Below are 24,192 nucleotides of genomic sequence, written 5' to 3'. Positions count from 1 at the left end.
AATGCCCTCAACGTAAAAACATTATCCTCAATTTCTTTGAAGATGACCTGAAAACTATTTGCCCTTTTTTGGCACTACATAAAGGAGCCCTGGAATATAAATAATATTTTTTAAATTTATTTTTAATCTGAGAGAGAGTACAATCCTCATCAATTTACATTCAGGTCTTATCTACACTGATTCCCTAGGAAGACTATAGACAACTGGAGAACTAGTACAATTATGACTGAAGCATCAAGAAAAAGAAACCCAAACAGTAGAAAGGGAATATTGGTTTGCTTGTGTTTTTGTAAACATATATTTAAAGCAAATGTTTGAAATGCAGTTAGGAGGAAAGTCATTGCTAAACGATCCTCATCCCAATCTTTCAATTAAGAGCTTAGAAGACTCCCACTGCTTCTCTTTTGTCCTCCAAGATCTCCAGACAAGATAATATTCCCAATATTTATAAAAGTAAAGAAACTGCCACAGTACATACCTCACACAGCAGTAATGAACGAAACTCCTTTTTAAGGGCCAACAAAGTAGAGGGAAAGGACAGAAACTTCCCTGTTTTTAAGCCTGATGGTATGAGATCTTAAATGATTTCACAGCAGCAGCTCGTTCTCCACCTCAGATTTTCTCTCTCTCAATCAGGTCTTATTAATCACATCTAACCTCGTTTTCTTAACCTGCCTAGCACTATAAACCCATGAGAATATTTAAATTGAAGAATAGGGAGAGATGCAAAAGACTCCAATATTCCTTCTGTAATGTAACACACACAACTACGTGCTTCCTCATCAGTTACAATGCAAAATCAGCCCAGCTAAAAATACATACTTTATTAGTATTCAGGGCTCTCTTTACTTCAAGTAGTAAATATAAAATAGTTTTCAGTAATGCATAAATTTAGACACTTATTTAATACATTTAATTTGGACGACAGTTTGTTTCCGAAAAGCAATTTACTTCGCTGATATACTGTTTGGCTTCTTAAATGCAGATTATCACCATATCAACAACATCTTCCCTTCATAGCTGATAGGTAAAGGTCATATGCATAAAAAATTCTTATTCCCTAGCACTTCAAAACAATGTTTTTTCTGAAGGACAAATAATGGTCATGTACAGTACTGAACAATGAGATAAAGCGTACTATTATTAAACAGCACCACCACAGGTCAGTCTGACCAACTTTTGGTGAAATATAAGAACCAAGTAGGAGACATGATTATATCACCAGGATCCTGGTTATAATACAGAACATACTTTTTAAATTTATAGCATTAGCTCCAATTAAGAATTAACAACGTACTTGTGAGAGACACAGGCAATGCATTTAAAACTGGAAGTTATGATTCATCAACTGTCATTAAGGTCCAGTCTACCCTTAAAAGTTACATCAACATAGTTATGTTTCTCAGGGGTGTGAAAAAGTCACACTGAGTGCCACAGTTAAGCCACCTAACCCCTGGTGTTGACATGAGTAAATCGATGGAATAATTCTTGGGGAGGTGGATTATCTACAATTGATAGAAAAACCCTTTCCCTTGATGTAGGAAGTGACTACAGCTGTGCTGCTGTAGCACCCCGAGTGCACACATGGTTTCAGAAAACAAGCGCTAAAGACATTTGCTATAAAAATAGAGGACAAGAGTTTCTATCATTTTCACAGATAGTGGTGGGGAAAGAATAAACAAGGAACAGGAATTTTAAAACACTTCCATGAGCTATTTACTTGCTATTGCTGTGCAGAACAAACACCTAAAGCTAACATTACATAGCCCTGCCCACCACATTCACGTACTGGGAATACTGATGTTCTGTTTAAATAAACCATGTTTCATAATCTGATTAAAAGGAAAAATCTAACTGTTCCAAGTTTTCTTAAGCTTTTTCCTTCACTGGAGGGGATGTGTTCTTAACTAGAGTTAAAATCCTGGCAAGTATAAGGCAGAGTTTGTAGTTTTCATGTGAGTTAGCAGGTTGAATTAAAGACAATAGAGCACTGGAGCCTCAGCGATGAAGTTTGATAGCTATGACAAGGTCCTGTATTATCCTGAGAAAACCTTACTGAATTAAGCTTAACATTATTGTATCATTTAACTTAATTGTATTAAAAATGCAATTGTCTCTGTTACTGTGGGATTGTAGGCAACTTCTTTAGAGAGGTGGGGTATGCTAATGGAATGCCTCTGGTTATCAGCCCTTTGAAGCTTCACCCTGGGGAGGGGACCCACTGTCTGGCAGATTACCTTTCAAAGCTTCAAATTGGATTCTCTAGACTAGAGATTAACTGACAAAGGAAGGCAATTGGGATAAATAATTTGAGTTTAAACCGACTCCAGGTTTTTGTTCTGATTCAGCAAGTGGACAGACTGGTCCCGAGGACCCCAATCCTTAGGGAAGGGTTGGAAGGACTTTATCCTACAGAGGCCACGTAAGACTGGATTCTTGTTCTGAGCTGAAGCTGTGATGAACCTGAAACCACAAGAAAACCCCTGGGTGGGGTTCTGAAGGACTGCTCCTTCCAGAGCCCATGCTAGAGTTAGGGTGATCACTAGTAAGCTTATTAGCATGCGTGTAGGTTCTTTTATTATTTTAAATGTTTTCTGTGTATTGCTTTTACCTTAAGAATAAAATATGCTTGCTTCAAAAGAATAGTGTGATAACTTACAACTTTGGCAATTACACAGTTACCTGTCTCTGAAGGGACCTGCTTAGACAGACTGTCTTTTGCTGAAAACACCACAGCAAATGCAGGGGACTGTTTACCCTGGAAATACCCCTGTCACGAAGGAGAGCAGCACTGGTCTCCACCCAAGTAAGGCAAGGGCTAAGGGGCCGGAAGCCTGAGAGTGGGTGCCCTTACTGGACCACTAGGGGGAAACAGGTGCTGCTGCCCTGAGCTGTGACAAAGGAAACAGTGGAATGCTTCCTATATAGAATTAATCTCACCTTCAAGCTATTTATGTCTTTGTCTATGATTCCCTTATCTCCCAGAGTGTGCCATAATATTGCTATAACTTGAAGTGGGCTTGCTCATCACAGCCTCCTCATGAGGATCTCACAGGAGCCAAGAGTACAGTCTAAATAGTCTTACAAGATCCCTTTTACAGAGTTCAGGATGGCACTATTTACTATAATGTTCTCAGAGTATGTATTTACAACCAGTCTCAGTACCTTCATATTTGGGGCTTTCAGAAATCTCTTTCCAGGAAAACTGATTCTTCCCATCTTCAACTTTTTTTAAACTTGCGTCAGAAAACTCATTAAATTAGAAATTCTTGTATTACAGTATTGATATTATTTCTTGAACTATAAAATACATATGATTGTGTGTTTTGGAATTTCTTCTCTTTAGAAACCATTTTAAAAAACAGTGAAATATGGAATCTTCTAACCAGATGCTTAAAAGCCTAGCCATCACTATGATCTGAGTGCAATCAGTATAAGATGATTTTCCATAGGCTTTAAACTTTGTCAGTTTAGTCAGAGTAGCTCACAAACACTGCAAACCTAACTTGTTCTGATGGCAGAACTTAAATGTGTATGTTGTGACCAGGAAGAGGTAAGCCACATGTTCTGGCACTGGAAAACTTATACCTGCTGGGGAACAAGTCAGAAAGATGACTTTGCCTATGCTTCCATATTGAAGATTATATCCAACCAGGGATGGGGGAATATTTATATCTGCAGTCAGTTTACGCCTGCAAGAAAATAAATGGAGGGCAGCATGGAAGTCTGGGGTATAAGCTCTGCCACTTCCTGTCCCTTTCCAGTGGCATTACTAACTGAAAGGCTTGTGGGAGGGGATCCTGCAAGGCCATGGAAGAGGATCTTGTTTCTGAAGTTTGCGCCTTCTCTCTCTCTGATGTTCTGCCTCATTTTATGCCAGCCTTTCTGCCACCCCGCCCCACCCTACCACCCCCAACAGCTCAGGTAAAAATATCACCAGTGGCTACAACAATTCCCCTCCCTTCCAAACATATTCAGCTTTATGCATGGTAGCACACTCTAAATCTGAGGTCACCCTAGCATTACACAATTGGTAGAGGTATTAGTCATGGAGCTCACAAACGTTATAGGTTCGGTTATTGTTCCAATATACTTTACCAGGACAGAGAAAGCACCATTGCCATAGGGTGGATGGGGGGAAATGCTAGCCAAATTCTCTGCTGCTGTCAGCTCACATGCAGAAATGTGCACATGAACGACAATCATCATCATCATCCACCTCCCCCGTGAAGCTTCTGCTGCCAGCTTACCAACTGCACTCATTGGTAGTGTGAAAGTAGAATTAATTATATTGTAAAAATAAGAATGGATTAAAGAAATGTTGTATGTACCTTTAAGCAGAAATAAGAAATGTTGAAATACAGGTGCCAGGAAAAGAAACATTAGGCATAAACAAGGGTGCTTATGGCGAAACATTAACAGACCTGTAATAGTTAAGTAAGGAAATAAGATATGCATGGCTAGCCCAGGTAAACTTATCAGATTCTGCTTCCTTTGTTATCTTGCTAAATGCTCCCTCCTTTTATCTGTATAAATAAGATAGCACCATACAAGACACAAACTCACATTATCTGGGTGTATTAGCAGAGCGCTGTGCTAGTAAAACAGAGTGGTCTGACAAACTGTGAGTCCTGAGTCTAACTTTGACAGTAGTCTGGTCAGTCAGAGCCATAATCGGTTTTCCCAATGGATCTATCAAAAGTTAATGAATCAAAGAGCAGAGTGGATAAGAAACAGTGAGGCAAATTCCACAACCATAAGCTCTTTAGCACAGGAATTCTCCCTTTTTATGCTTGTACAGAATCCAGCATAATGGGTTGCAACCTGAAATGGAGCCTTTGAGCATATTTACTATAAAAACCACCACCACCTTTCGCTGCCTCTCCCTGAGAACAACTCGATGCAAATTTTGAGTTCTGAGATGACACTCTAAAAGCAGAAAGCCTCTTTAAAAAAAACAACCTCTTCCCCCCAAAACACTCATGTTTCTTGTATGGTTTATCAGATGAACCTCAGGGTTTGGTCAGTGATCCAAATTGGAGGCCATTCGAGCATAAGGTTCCTGAGATATAGCTTTTCTTAAAGCTAACATGTTCTGGCAATTAATTTTTGTGCCCAGCGAGAGATCAAACCAGGGCTGAGATCATCACACCAGGATCTCAGACACCTGAGAGTTACCCCAAAAGGGTTCATGCCACTCACCAGCCCTTTGGGAAAAATCAGATTACAATGCTATTAGCCAAACATTAACTCTTTAGTTTGGATCATCAGCCTCTGAGGTTCTTGGTGTTGCACCAAATGAATGAGCATGTGTGGACAGAAGAGTTAACAGGATTTTTAGCCTTGGAAATTTTAAGAGGCTTGGATGGTTTAAGACAATAACCAGTAGTTCTTTGAACGTGACCTACCCAGCCAGTATGAGCCTGAGTCCCACCTTGTGCAGAAATCTGGAAAAAGTCAGAAGACATACTGCTAAAAATCCATCTCCATCAGAGTTGTGAGGTTTTTGTTTATGTTCTCCAAAAAATTAAAACATAAAAACAATGTATTTTTGTAAAAAATAAATAAATAAATAAAAAATTAGACATGCACATGCTTGCTGACAGGGGAAGCCTATTGTAGAGGGTGGAGGAGGAGGAGAGTGGGGCCTCAGGTGAGAGGGAGGGACATTGGGAAGGAGACATGAAGGTGAGTGACAAGGGAAGGTGGCAGGGAAAAGGAGCAGGAGTGCCTGTCAGTCCTACGGTCTCCTCTTTTGTGCACACCAGGATCTGGGCACTCATGTATGGCACTTTGACCCCCTTCTATGCCCCTTCTGATGTGAGCCAGGTTCTTGGTGGGTGTTAACTTTCTGGGGAGTCCCTCCTCCTATACCTCCATGGGACTGAGGATCCCTGCCCCTCTGGGAGTGTTTCATCCTCAGTCCCTGCACTCTTGTGTGTGCCACAATTTGAGGGGCCCTGCCCATCTATGGATGTCTGACCCCCACCCCCATCATGTGAGCCAAGTTCTGTGGAGGAATATCTTTTTGGGTGGGGATCTGAACCCCACACCCTACACCTATGTGATCTGGGGCTCTCTGTCCCCACGTGAGCCAGGATCTGGGGAAGTAATGCCCTTGTGGGTGAGGAGGTGAGAACAGACTTGCTTGGAGCATGCACCAAGAACACACTGCTAAACTGGGGTGAGGAACTGAGAATGGGCATGCTTGACACATCAGAGGCTCTCCAACGGAGCAGTTCACACATCTCAGAGTGGTTATTTCAAGTTATATTCATCTCCCCAGGGGGTTCTCACTTAGCTGAGACCATCACATCAAGATGATTATTGCTGGCTCTGCCACTGGCCTGCTGGGTGACCATGGTCAAGTCATTTCACCTATATAAATTGGGAATAGGAAGTAAAGTTCTTTGAGACCTACTGGTGAAAAGCACTGTATAAAAGCTATGTTTTTTGAATACTATCTAGCCGGAGTAGCATATCAACTGAAAACCGAGGTGAAAACTACAACTGTCTAAATGGCCACTAATGTCTGTGAATATATGGGTTTTTTTATGATTTTCTTTTTAAAAAACCCACATCCTAGGAAACTAAATTGCAAAAAGCTTCATTAACGCACAGTTAAGATTGCTTTTGCTGATAGTTTATGGCCTTTTAAAACAAGTAGTTCATCAAAACTCAAACTTCTGAAAACCAGGAAATACAGACTTAAAGCAAACATCCATCTAACCTTAACTATGCCCTCTCTGAGAGATGCCTCAAAATACCCATCACTCTCTCTCTCTCTCACACACCCTTTTTACTGTAATGGACAGCTGCTCTCTGCACCGGTCTTAAGTGCAAACACTGTGCCTACTCCCCTGACAGAATACCACACTAGAATAATAGAATCATAGACTAAGGTCAGAAGGGACCATTATGATCATCTGGTCTGACCTCCTGCACAATGCAGGCCACAGAATCTCACCCACCCATTCCTGTATCAAACCTGTGTCTGAGCCACTGAAGTCCTCAAATCATGGTTTAAAGACTTCAAGGTGCAGAGAATCTTCCAGCAAATGACCCATGCCCCACGCTGCAGAGGAAGGCAAAAAACCCCCAGAGCCTCTGCCAATCTGCCCTGGAGGAAAATTCCTTCCCCACTCCAAATATGGTGATCAGCTAAACCCTGAGCATGTGGGCAAGACTCACCAGATACCCAGGAAAGAATTCTCTGTAGTAACTCAGATCCCACCCCATCTAACATCGCATCACATGCCATTGGGCATATTTACCGCTAATAGTCAAAGACCAATTAATTGCCAAAATTAGGCTATCCCATTATACCATCCCCTCCATAAACTTATCAAGCTTAGTCTTGAAGCCAGATATGTCTTTTGCCCCCAGTGCTCCACTTGGAAGCCTGTTCCAGAACTTCACTCCTCTGATGGTTAGAAACCTTCGTCTAATTTCAAGTCTAAACTTCCTGATGGTCAGTTTGTTCTTTTTAACAATTTATAATCCCCTTCATACCACCTAAACCTATGCTTTTCCCTACCTATCATTAAATCCACAGATTGCTCTCATATCCTCTCACTACTGACAATACTCATAGCAAGACCATCCCAGTGCTCTTCTCCTGACACAGCCTACACAATTCCATATTGAAATGATGCCAGACTGAAACCTTAAGGTACATATGCACCTCTTTCCTTTGATCACACGTGAGGAGATCTAGTCTGAACCCTCCCTCACATCATCTCAATCACAGCTCTGTGATGCTCCTCAAACTAAACCCAAGATTGCGTCATATCACAAACATATCGCTACCAACCAGCACAACTATACCTAACATGGTGACTGCAGCTGGAACACATGCAGATAGTTCCCAGTGGCTCTTGCCAGCTCCAGGGGGCAGAAGTAAGATTGGATGGATATTTTACCTTTTAAATACCTCTTATTTTCTGGTTTTCAGAAGTCTGAATTTTGCTGAACTGGATCTTTTTGAAGGGCACAAGCTAGCATTGGGCAACCCTAACTCTGCATAACAAAATTTTAGATCATTTAATTAAAGATATTTTGGCTATAAGCATGTGTGTTAAAAGCACTAACATTACCGATGTGCCTATACATAATGAACCAGCACCAGTTTCAGTTAAAAACTGCTTTAGAGGCAACCTATCAGCAGTAACTTTACAGAACCTCACCCCATTCTGTTAGCACACTAAGGCAAAATCTGCAATAGCACAATTACATTTTGGCACCAGGACTATTACAAAAGGGATTACCAAATCCTGTATACTGCAATTTGTACTGAACATTCTAAACACCAGCATTCATTTTGTTAGTTAGCAACAAAACAGTATTTTCCCAGCAGTTAACACAAGTGTACATAGACAATAAAAATGCTGGTCAAAGCACTACTCAAGAATAGGAATGAGAAAAGAATAATCTTATTTCTAAAAATACATAGTGGACTAAAAAGGTATACAAGCCTCATGAATAGTTTGGCAAAATCACTGCTGTGAAATAATCTCTTTCCACAAAACCTTGTATATTTTGATTATACAGGCCATGAGCACTAGAAATCACAAATCTGACAAAACAGATTAAGGGAATAAGGATACAGAATTTACTTTAAGAGTCAAATTAAAAAAGTAAATTCTGTATCCTTATTCCTTTAATCTATTTTGTCAGATTTGTAATTGCTAGTACTCATGGCTTGTATTTAATTTGACTCTTAAGTCTAGTCTCACTGTGCATCCACAATATAGGAAATAGATGTAAAGCTGTTTAAATCCCAGGAAATGCACTTACATCAAGGATTATGTCTTCAAGTGATATATAAAAGAGAAAGAACACATGAAATTCTAACCAACAAAGATCTCATTTTCATGCTAAAGAGCAATATGGAGACTTATCTATAATTGAAACGTTTTTCATAATTTTCCCATGAAACATAAGCAAGTATTTAGAACTCTGACGAATGTGTCAATATTTAATTTTTGGTAATTAACACAGTCCACTTCCATCCTCCATTTCCATGTATTTGGAATAGACCTTTTATAAACATAGTAAACTATTTTCTACAGTAATGCTTGAAAAAATCCATTTGTAAGTGGTAAATGGAAAGTCTTCTCTGGCAATCATGGGGTCATAAATCACCAATTTCTGCAGACTTTAATCTTTCATTATAGAAAATGGATTGTCACAGTTTCAGGGCAACTGCAGCTATACTGCTCCTCCAGATCTCCACTCCAGCACCTAGGCACGTCTCAGACCTTCAGTTGTCACCTGTCTCTGGGCAGGGTCCTGTGTCCTACTCCCTTCTGACAGGGGATTTTAAGGCTGCACGGCTGTCTGAAATACTCTGTGCTATCCACAGCAACCCAGTCTGCCTTAAGGCCAGCATCTAGGCTGAGCTCTCTTTCCAAGGGCTATGAAAGGTGTGATTTACCAGTAATCTGAACAGTTCTTTCTAAGCAAGCACTTTTATTCTTAGGGCAAAAGCATCACAGAGAAAAAAACAAACAATAAAAAGATTTTAATGCTCACAGGAATCACTCATCTTTCACTTGGGGTGTTTGGTAGACCGACATCCCTTCTAACTAGGGTGACCAGATGTCCCGATTTTATAGGGACAATCCCAATATTTGGGACTTTTTTATACAGCCACCTATTATCCCCGTCTAGATTTTTCACACTTTCTATCTGGCCGACCTACTTCTAACCCTTCAGCAAGGGTTGAAGTCTCACCTCTTGGACACAGAGTCTTGTCCATTTGTTGAATCAAAATCAAAGTGTCTGTTTAAAGTTGGCTTTTTCTAAAAAAAAAATTTGCTTTATCCCCCAGCCTCCTGAAAACAGGTAAAACCAGTCCTTCCCATGACTCTCCAGAAGGCCAAGCTTCAAAGCACCTCCTCTTCCTTAAAACACACAAATACTTATCACTCACACTGATATCAAGGGCTATGAGCATTCTACAGCTAATACTGTCTAGCCTGTATCAATATAATGGCTATTTCATGTTCATGCATTAAAACATAAAATACAACATGGCGCCCAAAAATACTGCATGTGGTTGCAGTATATGTCACATTGATCTCTAATCCTTATGGTTGCAACAAGTGTATTAAGAACATTAAATGAGGTAGGGCTGTATTTCTCAGACTGGTATTTCTCAGACTACTCTAGTACACTGTTGCTCAAGTTCTGTCAAGTAGCAACAGATTAAAATTAACAGAAGTCTAGTTGGCTTCACTGCTGCTATTCAGGACCCTGTGCGCAACAATGAAATTGCAAAAAACAACATCAGTTTCATGCTGCTACTGCTTGGTAAGACTGTAAGCAGCAGCAAAGCGAGACACTGGAGATATTCACAGAGAAGAAACACAAAAAAACAGTAGGCAGTGGAGAAGAGTGATAGAGCTGCATTGACCTCTTTTCTCCCTTGCTTTACCACAGCCACGAAGCTGGAGGAGGCATACTGGAGATCTTCATCTCCCCTTAACCCCTCATCCCTACAGGCTTACCTTCTTAATACAAGAAGAAGTAGAGTTTCCAATGAAGTTGAATGGCAACGTGTTTATACAGCCTCCCCCTGCCCCCCCAAAAAATTATTTTGTGGAATTCACTACTGCAAAAATCAGTGACACCAAGAGCTTAGTAGAATCTAAATCAATTTCTAAATCAAAATAAGAACATTAATAACTACATGAAATAAGAGAAGATTAAAAAGTTAAGATATCTCAACTCTGATGCTCCTCCCAAACATCTCCTTGCCATCATTCATGCTATCCATTATTCAGGAAGGATCTTTCTGAGTTCGTCAGCAAAGCTTCCCATTCTTTTCACATTCGAGTTCCTTCTGAACACCAAACTGTCATGATGTCTACAAGAAACTTGTTAACCACCACTGTCATGCCTAGAGTATAACTGAGTATAAATTTTCATGTCCACTTTAAAAATACATTTATTAACATAACAGTATTTGTTGCTTCCCTCCACAGTAGCTGTGGTGTCTCTTTAAGTTATAAAATCCCTGTCCAGGGGACTGCACTGTCTATATGGGGGGGGAGGGGGAAACCCCCCACAAAATACATATACACTCCATGGGCACTTCTAGAACTAAACAGTAATTAATAATTATGCTTCAGGCATAAGACAGCTAGTAACTGCTTAGGCAAGAGGAAACTTTCCTTACAAGCAGATTATTCCATAAGTTTTCCAATCAATAGGTGTTTTAGGCCTTCCTCTGAAGCATCTGGTAAAGCCTCAGACAAGATACAGGACTAGAGGAACCACTGGTCTGATCTGGTACAGCAATTCTTGTAACCCTAAGATTAAGTCTAAACAATACCAAGGCAGACAAACTGACGTTACAAATAAAAGCTTTTTGTTTGGTTTGCAGTCTACTCCTGATGGTTTTGTCATTTACAAGCAAGAGTTTTCAGCTAATAGATGTCAGCTGGCCCCAGTGAGCAAGACTAGCCAAGATAAAAGATCGGAGCTCATCTCCCTCCACACGCAAGTGCCCAGTGACATCTGGAAATGATCAGTGGAACTGTCTGAAGGTCCCAAGTTCCCCTCACCTCCCTCAACCTCGCTCTCACAACAGGGACTAGCTTATCAGTCCAAAAAATGAAGGTTTGCCAAGGCTGCGAGGGTATAACTGATAACTCATGCAGCCAAGGTAGCACCATCCAACCTCTCTCTTCTGAAGATAGCACTCACTGCAGGTAGTTAGTAAACCTACTAACTCCACTTTTGCATAGCTGTGGAGATCTGTTAGTAAGGTTTACACCAGGGGTCGGCAACCTTTCAGAAGTGGTGTGCCGAATCTTCATTTATTCAATCTAATTTAAGGTTTCGCGTGCCAATAATACATTTTAACATTTTTAGATGGTCTCTTTCTATAAGTCTATAATAACTAAACCATTGTGTATGTAAAGTAAATGTTTTTAAAATGTTTAAGAAGCTTCATTGAAAACTAAATTAAAATGCAGAGTCCCCCAGAGCAGTGGCCAGGACCCAGGCAGTGTGAGTGCCACTGAAAATCAGCTCAAGTGCCGCCTTCAGCACGCGTGCCATAGGTTGCCTACCTCTAGTTTATACAATGTAGCCAAAGCAGGTTATATTGGTAAATGTGCAGTTTTGCTAGTGTAACTGCATCAACATTAGGGGCTTTTGCTGACATCTGAAATTGGAGATCTGCAGTTTCCACACCTGCTTCTTCTACTTTAACTGTAACCTTTGCAATGATATAAACAGATTTCTCATTTTCTCCTCCTATATATACAGATAATTTTCTTACTCCTGTGTATATAGAAATTATTAAAATAGTTTACTCATGAGGGAATTCTGCACCAAAAAATTAAAATTCTCAGCACAATATTTTAAAAGTCTGCAAATTTTATTTGTCAATAAATAAATGCGGAGGCTCCAGCATAGCATGGGCTTGTTTGGGTGCAGGGGGATGGGGCTCAGCAGAGGGTGGTCCGCGTGTGGGGAGTGGGGCTTGGCAGGGAGGGCCAGGTGTGAAGAAGGTGGAGCTCGGTGGGGTGGGGGTTCGGGTGCAGAGGGTTCAGATGCGCGGGACTTGGGTAGACAAGGGAGCAGCTCCCCATACAGTGACCTCTCCTCCCCCATAGCCACTGGTTGCATGGAGGTGGGAGATCACTCTGCAACCTCCTCCCGGGACACGGACTTGGTGGTGAGGCTGCACCCAACCCTGACACCCTGCAAGGGCAATGCCTGCCCCAGAAACACACCAAGACCCTGCCCCTCCATACCAGGCACACCAGATGTGGGCAGGCAGGTTCAGCCTGGCTGGATGCAAGCATTGAGGGGCTTGGTGTGGGATGAGAGGGTTCTGTGTGGGGCAATCTGGATGCAGGCAGCTCAGTCAGGAGTCTGGGTGCAATCTTGATGCACAGGGCTTGTTGGGCCGTGCCGGTTGCATGGGCAATGGGACTCTGAATGGGGATCCAGGTGAAGGTGGTTAGGGCTCAGCAAAGTGAGTCTGGGTGTAGGAGGGATAGGGCTCAGTGGAGGGTTCAGGTGCTGGGGGAGTGGAGCTTGGTGAGGTGGGGGTCCAAGTGCATCTGGTTGGGGTCCAAGCAGCTAGGGCTGGAGCTCATCATTGTAGGGGTTTGAGTGTGTGGAACTCAGCAGGGGGTGGTCTGGGTGTGGGGAGTGGCCTGGGTGCAGGGGGAGTGGGGTTTGGCAGGGAGGGCCAGGTGTGAAGAAGGTGGGGCTCGGTGGAGTGAGGGTTCGGGTGTAGAGAGTTCAGATGTACGGGACTTGGGCAGACAAGGGCGAAGCTCCCCATACAGTGACCTTTTCTCCCCTATGGCCAATGGGGGCAGGAAGCAAGGGGTGAGGTTTGCGGAGCCAGGAGAGGTTTCTGGGGGTGGGTCTGACCACTTTCCTTGCATGGAATGGCTGGGACTGGAATTCCTCACCCACCCCCAGCCCAGCCAGAACTATCAGTTGAGCTCAGTGAAGGACAGGAGCCCCAGATAGGGCTGGGAAGGGCCAGAAGCCTGGGGCTCTGGGGGCAGGAGGGCTCCAGGTGAGGCAGGGTGTGTGTGCCTGCATGCACAGGGGCTGGGCGGATGGGTCTAACTGGCCCTGGTCAGGGCTTCCCCAGCCACGCAATTTACCTCTCCGCTGGCTGTTCCGGGTGCCCAAAATGACACGCCCTGCTGCTGGGGAGGGGCACACGACCACTCTTGCAGCTTCCTTTTGCTTCCCTGTCAGAAAGTCATTTCTGCAATGGACATGAAGTCTGCACATGCGCAGTGGCACAGAATTCCCCCGGGAGTAACAGCTGCATTAACCGTAAAAGCCCTTGGGGTTTCTGGTTTTGTTTTTTAAAAACAAACTTCCTACTATTTAGTCAGCCTATAATTGTTCCCCAAATTGTTTTCTGGGCTTCAACACTCTAAAGAGATCTTTAGCTGTCCTAGTCTCAAAGCAAGCAACAAAGAGTAACCCAAACAAAAACAAAAAACAAACCCAAATGCTTCCAAGATATAATACCTTATTGAGTTTGCCAAGTGAAGATATGAGATCTGCCCATTCGCTTGAAGATTCAAAATTCCTCAAAGCTTTTTCAATTACTGAAGAATAATTTCTGTATCTGTAGTCCCTGAACAGCTCCTGCTCTTCTGGATCCATCTTGGGTCCTCATTAGCAAGCCAAAACTGCCTGGCAAACAAAATGAATAATAATACACTGTTATGAAAAATTAACCAAGAATTAAATATTGACAAAGCCTACACCTGAAAAGATTGCAAGGGTGTAGTAAGTAAGCAGACATGTTTGAAAGGGAACTGTAAACAATTTAATTAAAAAAAAACAAGTGATTTAAGGCATGACACCAATTTCCCATTGCCAGCATTTGTGTTTTTTCCTATTTTTAGAAATGCTCTCTCCTATGTCTGAGTGCGTCTTTTATACAGTAACAGTAGGGGAGAGTAACTATACAGAATAAATCATTATACACAATGTAAATAAACTGGGGAGGAATAAGGGAGGGAGAAGAAGATATTTTTCCTACTTTTTTAGCTAGGGTAATCGATAGCATTATCTGCAGCAATAGAAAGTAGAAAATCATATTTTAGCGTGAATTTTTAACTATGTGCCAATTCTCATCATTTTATTTCAAGTCTCACAATATTTCATGTTTCTCTTAAAATCCTCAGCTCCTGGAGTTGGGCAAATGTGAGAATATCAGTTCTCTTTTTTAAAAAACATTGAGTCTTTATGGTTGTAGAACAAAGCCTTAAAACATTACCTGAGTGCATACCAAAGGCTCAAAAACCAGAAGTAAGTTGAAAGAATGTAAAAAACTTATTTTTTTTAGAATCTCATGATTTTTAGACCCATCTCATAGTTCTGGGGCTCCTGACTCACATTTCAAACAGCTGGGATCAGCAATACTGACAAACTCACTAAAAATTGTTCAGTGACAGGCTCCTATTTTAGTCATTAAAAGAAGTCTGTATCTGAAAACAATTCTTATCAACTTAGTCTTTAAAATGCTGGTAATTAAGGGACAAGTTCTATTCTCCCCTCCCCTCACCACCATCAAAGATAAAGCTTTTCCCCTCCACCAGTGCAAAACAGTGTTTCCTGGTTTTCAAAGCTTTAAGTACAGGTGCATTCAACATTCTGGAAAGGAATATGGCACTGCCAGCCAATATTAGCCCTGCGTTAATGAAGTTTCTTGGCAGTGAATACATTAGACCTTATCTTCACTACAAAAAAGGGTCTGTCCTTAATTGGCAATAGAGAAGACCAGGCAATCTGTAATTTTCACACATTAGCTGGTTGAGCTTTAACCCAACCTGTTAACACATATGAAAACTACAAACTACCTGGTTTTCTCTAGGATTTTATGCTGAATTAACTAGCCTGAGTTAAGAATACACACTTTCTTCCCCTCTCCCCCTCCAGCAAATATATGGCCTTAGAAAGCGACAAATTATGAACACTTGAAACTATAACATGTAACTAGTTTATATTTCATCTTTCAAACCCATTTTTTTTATCGTCAATTAGCAATGCATGAAAACAGGAATGAAGATGTGGTTACTACCTCACTATCGGTAAAGAAGTTAAAAGCAAAATTATGTGCCATCCATCCAGGCTATGTCTAGACATACACTAAGGCCTTGGCTACACTTGCAAGTTGCAGCGCTGGTGAGGGGGTTACAGCGCTGCAATTTACTCAGTGTCCACACTTACAACGCTCAGCCAGCGCTGCAACTCCCTGTCTGCGGCACTGGCTGTACTCCTGGTCTGCTACGGGTGTAGCGAATCCAGCGCTGGTGATGCAGCGCTGCTCATCAGGTGTGGACACTCACCAGCGCTGTAATTGGCCTCCAGGGTATTAGGAGGTATCCCAGCATACCTTTTCAGCCTCTCTGGTCATCGTTTCGCACTCCACTGCCCTGGGCTCAGGTGACCCGCCCTTTAAATGCCCCGGGAATTTTAAAAATCCCCTTCCTGTTTGCTCAGCCGAGGCGTGGAGTGCAATCAATCATCAATCAGTGACCATGCCTCCACGCCCCAAACGAGCCCCAGCATGGAGCACTGCCGAGCTGCAGATCTCATCAGTGTTTGGGGTGAGGAAGCTGTGCAGGCACAGCTGCGCTCCAGCCGTAGAAATTATGATACCTACGGCCAGATATCAAAGTCAATGCAATACAGGGGCTATGACCGGGACGCGGTGCAGTGCAGGGTTAAGGTAAAGGAGCTGCGGAGTGCCTACTGCAAAGCACGTGAGGGAAACCGCCGCTCAGGTGCTGCCCCCACGACCTGCCGTTTTTACAAGGAGCTGGATGCGATACTTGGATGTAACCCCACTGCCAATCCGAGGATCACGATGGACAGTTCAGAGCCTGGAGAGGAGGGGAGGGTGTAGAGGAACCCGAGAGGGAGGCTACTGAGGTGTTTGGAGACTCCCAGGAGTCATGCAGCCAGGAGCTATTTTCCAGCCAGGAAGAAGCTAGCCAGTCGCAGCCGCTGGACTTGGTAGTGAGGAACCAGCAGAGGAGCCTGTTCCCGGTAAGAAGCTTTTATTATAAGGATGGAAATGTTTTGGGAGGAGGGGGGCTATGGCTGCCTGCAAGCATGCCTAGATGTGGAATAGCCCATTGATTTGGTCTATCACGTCGCGGTAATGCCTCTGTAATCTCTTCAAAAGTTTCAGCCAGAGCGTGTGCAATGCGCTTCCGCAAGTTTATAGGAGAGCCACCGTGGTCCTTGTCCCAGTCAGGCTAACGCACGTCCGCGCCATTGTGCCGTGAGGGTGGGGGACCATTGCTGCACACAGGCAAGCTGCGTAGGGACCAAGCGCAGAATCCACATAGGCAGAATCTCACATAGCTGTAGAAGATATCCTCCCGCTCTTCCCAGGTGACCCGGAGCAGCGAGATATCGGGAGGATAAAATTCTGTGGAAAATGCAGGGATACTGTTAAGTGCTATTTCCCTCTAGCTGCTGCTCTTTGCTTTCCCCAAGTCACAGAAACCCATGATCCAGAGTCAAGCAGCCCCCCTTCCCAGGTGAGCCGCGTGTGCAAGATGGCTCTGAGGAGTACCTGCTGTGGCAGATGTGGGTGTAGGGTTCAGTGCTATTTCCCTGTAGCTGCTCTTTGCTTTCCCCAAGTCACAGAAACCCCAGTGATCCCAGAGTCAAGCAGCCCCCTTCCCAGGTGAGCCGCGTGTGCAAGATGGCTCCCAGGAGTACCTGCTGTGGCAGATGTGGGGAAACTCACCATTTCTCTCTGCAGCTGTGGCCTCTCTGTGCTATGCTCGCAATGTGTAAATGATGCTACAAATAGTCTTAAAAAACAATTAAACAATACAGGCTCTGTAGTAAAAGTTTATCTCTCTGTGTTTTTTTTAAAGTGACCTTGGATACTGCTCCATCAGCGCAGACTTCTGAAAAACTACGAACTTAAGAAAAAAACCAAGGAAGAGTAAGGAGGAGCTGGTGAAAGCAGTTATGAATCTGTATTCCACAGATAATAAAAGTTGCAGGACTGGAGGGAAAATGAAAGCAGGAAAAAGGAACAGGCTACCAAGAGAAAGGAAAAGGCTGCCAAGAGAAAGGAATTGGCTACCAAGAGAAGCACAATCGGCTGCTAAGCATCCTGGAAACGCCACACAGACCTCATGCAGTCAATGCTAGCCATGCAGGCAGAGCACTACCGTGCCTTCCTCCCCCCATCCCAAAGCTCAACCCATTGTGCCCCACTGTTTCCTCAAAACACCCTTCTCCAGCATCCTGGTTCTTACCACCACCAGCTGCCCCCAACACCCATACGTTCACCTAACAGCCCTGAGAACTACGACCCTTACCCTATGCACTCAACCCCATCACCATGCAGCATATTAATCCTGAAGTGCAGCAGGCATTGCACAGCACTCAAGGAAGGACATATTCAAACCTCTGACTTTACTGCTCATCACCCTACCCCCCTGCCCGTTTTATGTACTGTATTTTTAATAAAGGATTTCTTGTCTTTTAAAACAGTTTTTATTATTACAGAAAGTGTAACATACTGTACCACAAGTGAAAAATAGGCACTGCAAATCATTGCAACCACTGCACTTCACTCCTGTGGAAGGCACCCAACATTACTGTTGGCTTTCAGCCTCAAATTGCTCCTTTAAGGCATCCCTAATCCTTGAAGCACTGTGCTGGGCCTCTCTAGTAGCCCTGCTCTCTGGCTGTGCAAATTCAGCCTCCAGGCGTTGAACCTCGGAGGTCCATTCGTCACTGAAGGTTTCACCCTTCCCTTCACAAATATTATGGAGGATACAGCACGCGGTTATAATCGCTGGGATGCTGCTTTCCCCCACGTCTAGCTTCCCGTAGAGACTTCTCCATCTCCCCTTTAAACGGGCCAAAAGCACACTCCACAGTCATTCTGCACCGGCTCAGCCTGTAGTTGAACTGGTCCTTGCTCCTGTCAAGCTTCCCTGTATACGGTTTCATGAGCCAAGGCATTAACGGGTAAGCGGGGTCTCCAAGGATCACAATGGGCATTTCGACGTCCCCCACTGTGATCTTCCTGTCTGGGAAAAAAGTCCCTGCCTGCAGCTTCCTGAACATGCCACTGTTCCGAAGATGCGTGCATCATGCACCTTTCCAGGCCATCCTGTGTAAATGTCAGTGAAACGCCCACGGTGATCCACAAGCGCCTGGAGAACCATAGAGAAATACCCCTTCCGATTAATGTACTCGGATGCCAGGTGGGTGTGGTGCCAGAATAGGAATATGCGTCCCATCTATTGCCCTCCACAGTTAGGGAAACCCATTTGTGCAAAGCCATCCAGAATGTCCTGCACATTCCCCAGAGTCACGGTTCTTCTTAGCAGGATGCGATTAATGGCCCTGCAAACTTGCATCACCACTATTCCAACGGCTCGACTTTCCCACTCCAAACTGGTTTGCGACCGATCGGTAGCTGTCTGGAGTTGCCAGCTTCCAGACTGCAATAGCCACCCGCTTCTCCACTGACAGGGCAGCTCTCAGTCTCGTGTCCTTGCGCTGCAGGGTTGGGGCGAGCTCAGCACACAGTCCCATCCCATGAAAGTGGCTTTTCTCATCCAAAAGTTCTGCAGCCACTGCTCGTCATCCCAGACTTGCATGACGATGTGATCCCACCACTCAGTGCTTGTTTCCCGAGCCCAAAGGCGGCGTTCCACGGTGCTGAGCACGCGTCCGTTACTGCCACAAGCAATTTAGTGTCAGGCGCGTCAGCCGAATCTATTTCATCATCTGAGCTCTCCTCACTGTCACTTGGAGCATAAGGAATAGCTCAACTGCCAGACGTGATGTGCTGGCAACATTCATCAGCAAAGTCCTCAGCAGCTCGGGCTCCATTTCTTACTGAAATCACACGGCAGACTCACAATGGCACCAAACGGCTGAAAAGGGAGCGATGCAGCACGGGTCGTTGGAACAGGAAGCAGAATGACCCGACCCTTCCGTCCCCTTCCCACAACCCACAGTGCCAAAATGGGACGAGGTGCTCTGTGGGATAGCTGCCCACAATGCACCACTCACAACAGCGCTGCAAATGCTGCAAATGTGGACACACTGCAGCGCTGGCCCTACACAGCTGTGCGACCACAGCTGTAACTACCAGCGCTGCAAAAATGTAAGTGTAGCCATGCCCTTACTGTGCAGCAAGCTGGGATGTAAATCTACAGCACTCCAGTGTGCTGTGTACTAGCTCTCCATGTGGACCCTGCTCTTCCACCTTAAAAGTTCCCTAGTTATCTCTGACATAGGCTGTTTCAAAGCCATCTATTCAGGAGTGATACTTTATGACCGGAGAAGTTTGTGAGTGGGCTTGTATGATAGGGTTGTTTGTGATAATGGCAGGGGCCGGGGTGGTGGTGGTGGGGAGACGACGGACAAGGCTCAGCAGTCTTAAGTGTCTCTTCTGAATCAAGTTGGATGTTCTTAAAATTCTCGTGCTTCAGGGCTTCAACCAGTCACCTGCAGAGGTCAGGAAGCAATTTCCCTCTATTCCACCTCAACAGTCTGTTTTTTTGGTCTCCTTCCTCTGAAGCATCAGAGATGACCAGCTGGAAACAGGACACTGGATGCAGGAGGCTAGTACTCTGAAGAGGTACTGAGTATTCGCTTTCTCAAGTGCCTGGCTGGCTGGCTGGTTCTTGCTCACATGCTCAGAGTCCAACTGATCACCCACCATATGTGGGGGGTCAGGAAGGAATTCTCCCCCAGGTCAAACTCACAGTACCTTAAGAGTTTTCCACCTTCCTCTAGAGCATAAGGTGTGTGGGTTGCTTGCTAGATTCATCTGGGTATATCTCATTTAATTCAGGGGCCATGGGCATTGGTGCAACTTGGTCCCACCTATCCTTTGCCTATGGCACATAATAGTTTAGTCTGAGCATATAACCGTTTAATCTGGGAGTTGTAATACCGTGGTCTAATTTCAATTGCTGGGTTGTGTTTATAGCCTGTGATATACAAGAGGCCCGACTAGATGATCTGGCAGTCCTTCTGGCCTTAAATTCTATGACTAGGATACTTGGGCCTGGTCTACACTAGAAAACTAGGTCAGCAAAACACATCACTCAGGAGTGTGAAAAATTCAAACCTCTGAACAGCATATTTAAACCAATCTAAGTCCCCAGGTAGACAGCAGGGAGATGGATTACCTACATTGCCAGAATAATTCCTCCCATAAGTGTAGCTAGTGTTTATGCTGAAATATTACAGTGACACAGCTGTAATGTTTTAAGTGTAGATAACCCCACAGATTTATAATATGCAAGCAACTTTATTTATTACCTAAAATAAAGAATGCAAAATAAATCTTAAATTATTTTTTTTAAGGGTTTATATTTTTCAGGCCCAATTCTCTCTCTCTCTCTCATTGTATTACATCATTTAGAAGTTAGAATTGTCTAGAGTGATGCTAAACATAGCAAAGCCAGCTTTAACTACTAGAATCAGGGTGCCTGCACTGCTATATACTAAATGTGACTCCAGTCCTGCATCCTGTGTCACTGTCCTCTGGGGTAGAGAAAATACAAACTACAAATAATAGCTATACCAGCAAAACACACCTAGTATGGACACAGCTATACCAGCAGAACTGCACAATTTTCCTGGTATAAAACTGCATCTGAGTAGATTTGGATTGGAATTCATTCAGACGGACACTTTATGATCAAATTATAAACACATTTAACAGTGACTGGTTTTCATGGAATCACAAATAATTTTCTAATTATAAAGATGTACCTATTGTTCCATTGAGAGCATTTGCCATCAATAATCCATTTTTGTACTTAATGTTTAGTAGTAACACTCTCTCATCCTATATAAAGTACCTTCACAATGCATGCCAATTTCAGAAATAATAAGAGTATTTATCCTAAAGTACAGTAATGTGTCTTGTGGAGAAAGTAAATAGGGAAATGTTATTTACTCCTCATAACACAAGAACTAGGGGGGTCAACAAATGAAATTAATAGGCAGCAGCTTTAAAACGAACAAAAGGAAGTATTTCTTCACACAAAACACAGTCAACCTGTGGAACTCTTTGTCAGAGGATGTTGTGAAGGCCAAGACTCTTTTGAACCCTACTATAACCAGACAAACTTGTGGAGGACAGGTCCATCGATGGCTATTAGCCAGGATGGGCAGGGATGATGGCCCTCTGCCAGAAGCTGGGAATCAGCAACAGGTGATGGATCACTTGATGATTACCTGTTCTGTTCATACCCTCTGGGGCACCTGACAGGATACTGGGTTAGACAGACCTTTGGTCTGAGTCTGACCCAGAACAGCCGTTTTTCTGTTCTTAGTGATCTACACATTTCTGAAGTCAATTGGAGTTGTGTAGCTAGATGTCAACAAATTTACATTCAATTTTAATAAATGCAAAATAATATTTTAATGAAGGTATAAATACAGACAGCAACAAGTAATTAAATAATACTTTTTATCAGTGATCCTGAAGCCTACATTCCATTACTAGAATGGATGTTAAAGATAAATGAAAAAGTACATAGACTGAATAAGTTATATAAAGTAATTTAGATAAAAATGGGAGGAAATGTCTATCTCAGATGAAGGACAGACAAAAAAAATATGTTTTGTTTTAAAATATTACTTTTAACCTGAGGTACACCTTTAATACTTCTGGCTGATGCCTACAGATAAAGGCTTGCTTGATAAACAAGAGGGTTTTTGTCCAAACACACCACAACTTGGTTTAAATGTCTCTGTTCTCTTTCCATTTCCCCTATTAATAATGACAACACAGCATATATGCAAAGTTCCAACCACGCATCACTGTGCAGACTGCAGGGCAGTTTTTCACACCAGGAGTCAGGGACTCCATTTTCCCAGGTGCCAGACTGGACACCATGATTTGGGCAGAAGTTCACCCGGATACACCTGATACCATGGAAGAGGAGAAGACCCTGCAGCATCGATGCAGCAAACAGGGCCCCACAGCTCTCCTCCACAGCATCTGCCAGCCAAGCACTATGGCAAAGACCACAGCTGTTACAACAGCCTGCTGATGTTGCAGGGAGGGGAGGGTGTGAGCTGCGGCATCTCAACAGTCTGCACTAGAATATGCACACCTACATCCTTCCTCCCAGAAACACACACACAGATCCCCTGACTCTCATACATAGGTTTGCACGCACAAAACTGGCCATACTTGGTCAAACCAATGGTCCACCCACGCAGCGCAAAATCCTGTCTTCCGACAGTGCCCAGTGCCACGTGCTTCAGAGGAATGAACAGAGCAGAACAACCACTGAATGATCCAGCCCGTTCCGCCAGCTGGAGGCGTGGGGAGACCCAGAGCACGGGGCTGCACACACACACAGACACACCGAGATGCGCTGCACACACGCACAGCGGTGACTACACACATACACAACTCTCACTCTCCCCCCGGATACCCTCGCACCGGCTGGCAGGGCGGGGGCGGCACACCCCGCTCTCCCCGCGGGTCCCGGCCGCGGCTGGCTGGGGGTGGCGGAAGGAAGTGGCTCCCGCACTGCAGGGAGCAGCCGGGGGCGGGGGGGGGCCGCGACGCAGGGGCCCCGGGGACCCACCTGACGAGGCGGCGGCGGCTCCCGCGAGGCACGGACGCTGCTCCCACTTCCCTGCGACGTGTCTCTGCCCGGGGCGGGGCCAGCGGGGGGGGTGGTCCCTCCGTTTCTATGGTAACCTGGCGGGGCGGGATCTCGCTCCTGCGCCCGGGAACCGCCCCACTGCCCAGCTCCGGCGGCTCCGAGGCGGCCTGCTCGGGAAATACCACTCTGGACTGGGGAGGGGGGAGCTTCAGCCGCCGGAAACGAGGAAGTCCGGTCCACCTTCCCTCCCCGTCCTTCCCCCTTGTCTGGGATGTGGAACTGCCTGGATTCATGATGATTACATAGGAAAGTATACCCCCCCCGGTAGGGCCAGGGTAAGTGGTACATTCCAGTAGCCACGGCTGTGTGCCTGGCGCCACCTGCCGGCGAAGGAGGGGAAGCGCAGCGGAGCGCCCCGCTACTGCCGCTGCACAAAAGCCGGGCCCGCCCCTGGGGACGCTGCTGAGGGGTAGCTCCCATTCATACCGCTTCCAGCGCCGATTCTGCGCGCCAGCTCACTCTGGGGTGGGTAGTGCATGTTGCGGAGCAGGTGCCAAGGTCACCTTTGCAGAGGGGCGTTGTTCCTGTAACACAAGCAACAGCAACGCGCCTGCTGAAATGAGCGGCAGTGACATAACCAGCACATTGAAGCAGTGATCGTTGGGGAGTCAGGTTTCAGAGCGGTAGCCCTGTTAGTCTGTATCAGCAAAAACAAGAAGGAGTCCTTTGAGAAACTAACAGATTTATTTGGGCATAAGCTTTCATGGGCTAAAATGGATTTCATCAGATGCATAGAGTGAAAAATAAAGTGGGCAGGTCTATATTACAGCCAGGGCCGGTGCAAGGATATTTTGTGCCCTAGGCAAAACTTCCATCTCCCCCCATCCCCCCAAATCACATACATTATACACAATACACAGTCACAGAGTACCATGTTATAATTTAGAATTTATGTTTCCGCACTTTAAGTTTAGGAAATTTAGAAACTAGTTCCTCCAAGTCAATGCTGTGAGCAATGTCATGTTCTAGTGACAAGGTAGATAGCCCAACAAGT

General features: G+C 44.4%; 1 protein-coding gene across 1 annotated transcript in view; it reads right to left on the bottom strand.

Moving 5' to 3' along the window:
• The window catches only part of DOP1B (DOP1 leucine zipper like protein B), a 97,603-nt gene extending 74,416 nt beyond the window's left edge, over positions 1–23,187 (bottom strand). Inside the window, exons 1-2 of the mRNA XM_032778282.2 lie at positions 23,118–23,187; positions 14,023–14,190 (exon numbers count right to left, since the gene is read on the bottom strand). Of these exons, the coding sequence (XP_032634173.1) occupies positions 14,023–14,160 (138 nt within the window). The 5' untranslated portion in view covers positions 14,161–14,190; positions 23,118–23,187. The remainder of the gene's footprint in view (positions 1–14,022; positions 14,191–23,117) is intronic.
• Between the last annotated feature and the right edge of the window lie 1,005 nt (positions 23,188–24,192).

Source organism: Chelonoidis abingdonii, chromosome 1 (genome assembly GCF_003597395.2).
Source record: "Chelonoidis abingdonii isolate Lonesome George chromosome 1, CheloAbing_2.0, whole genome shotgun sequence".
Taxonomy (NCBI): Eukaryota; Metazoa; Chordata; order Testudines; family Testudinidae; genus Chelonoidis; species Chelonoidis abingdonii.
The sequence above is the reverse complement of the archived record's forward strand: the minus strand, read 5'-3'. Positions and strand labels throughout refer to the sequence as shown.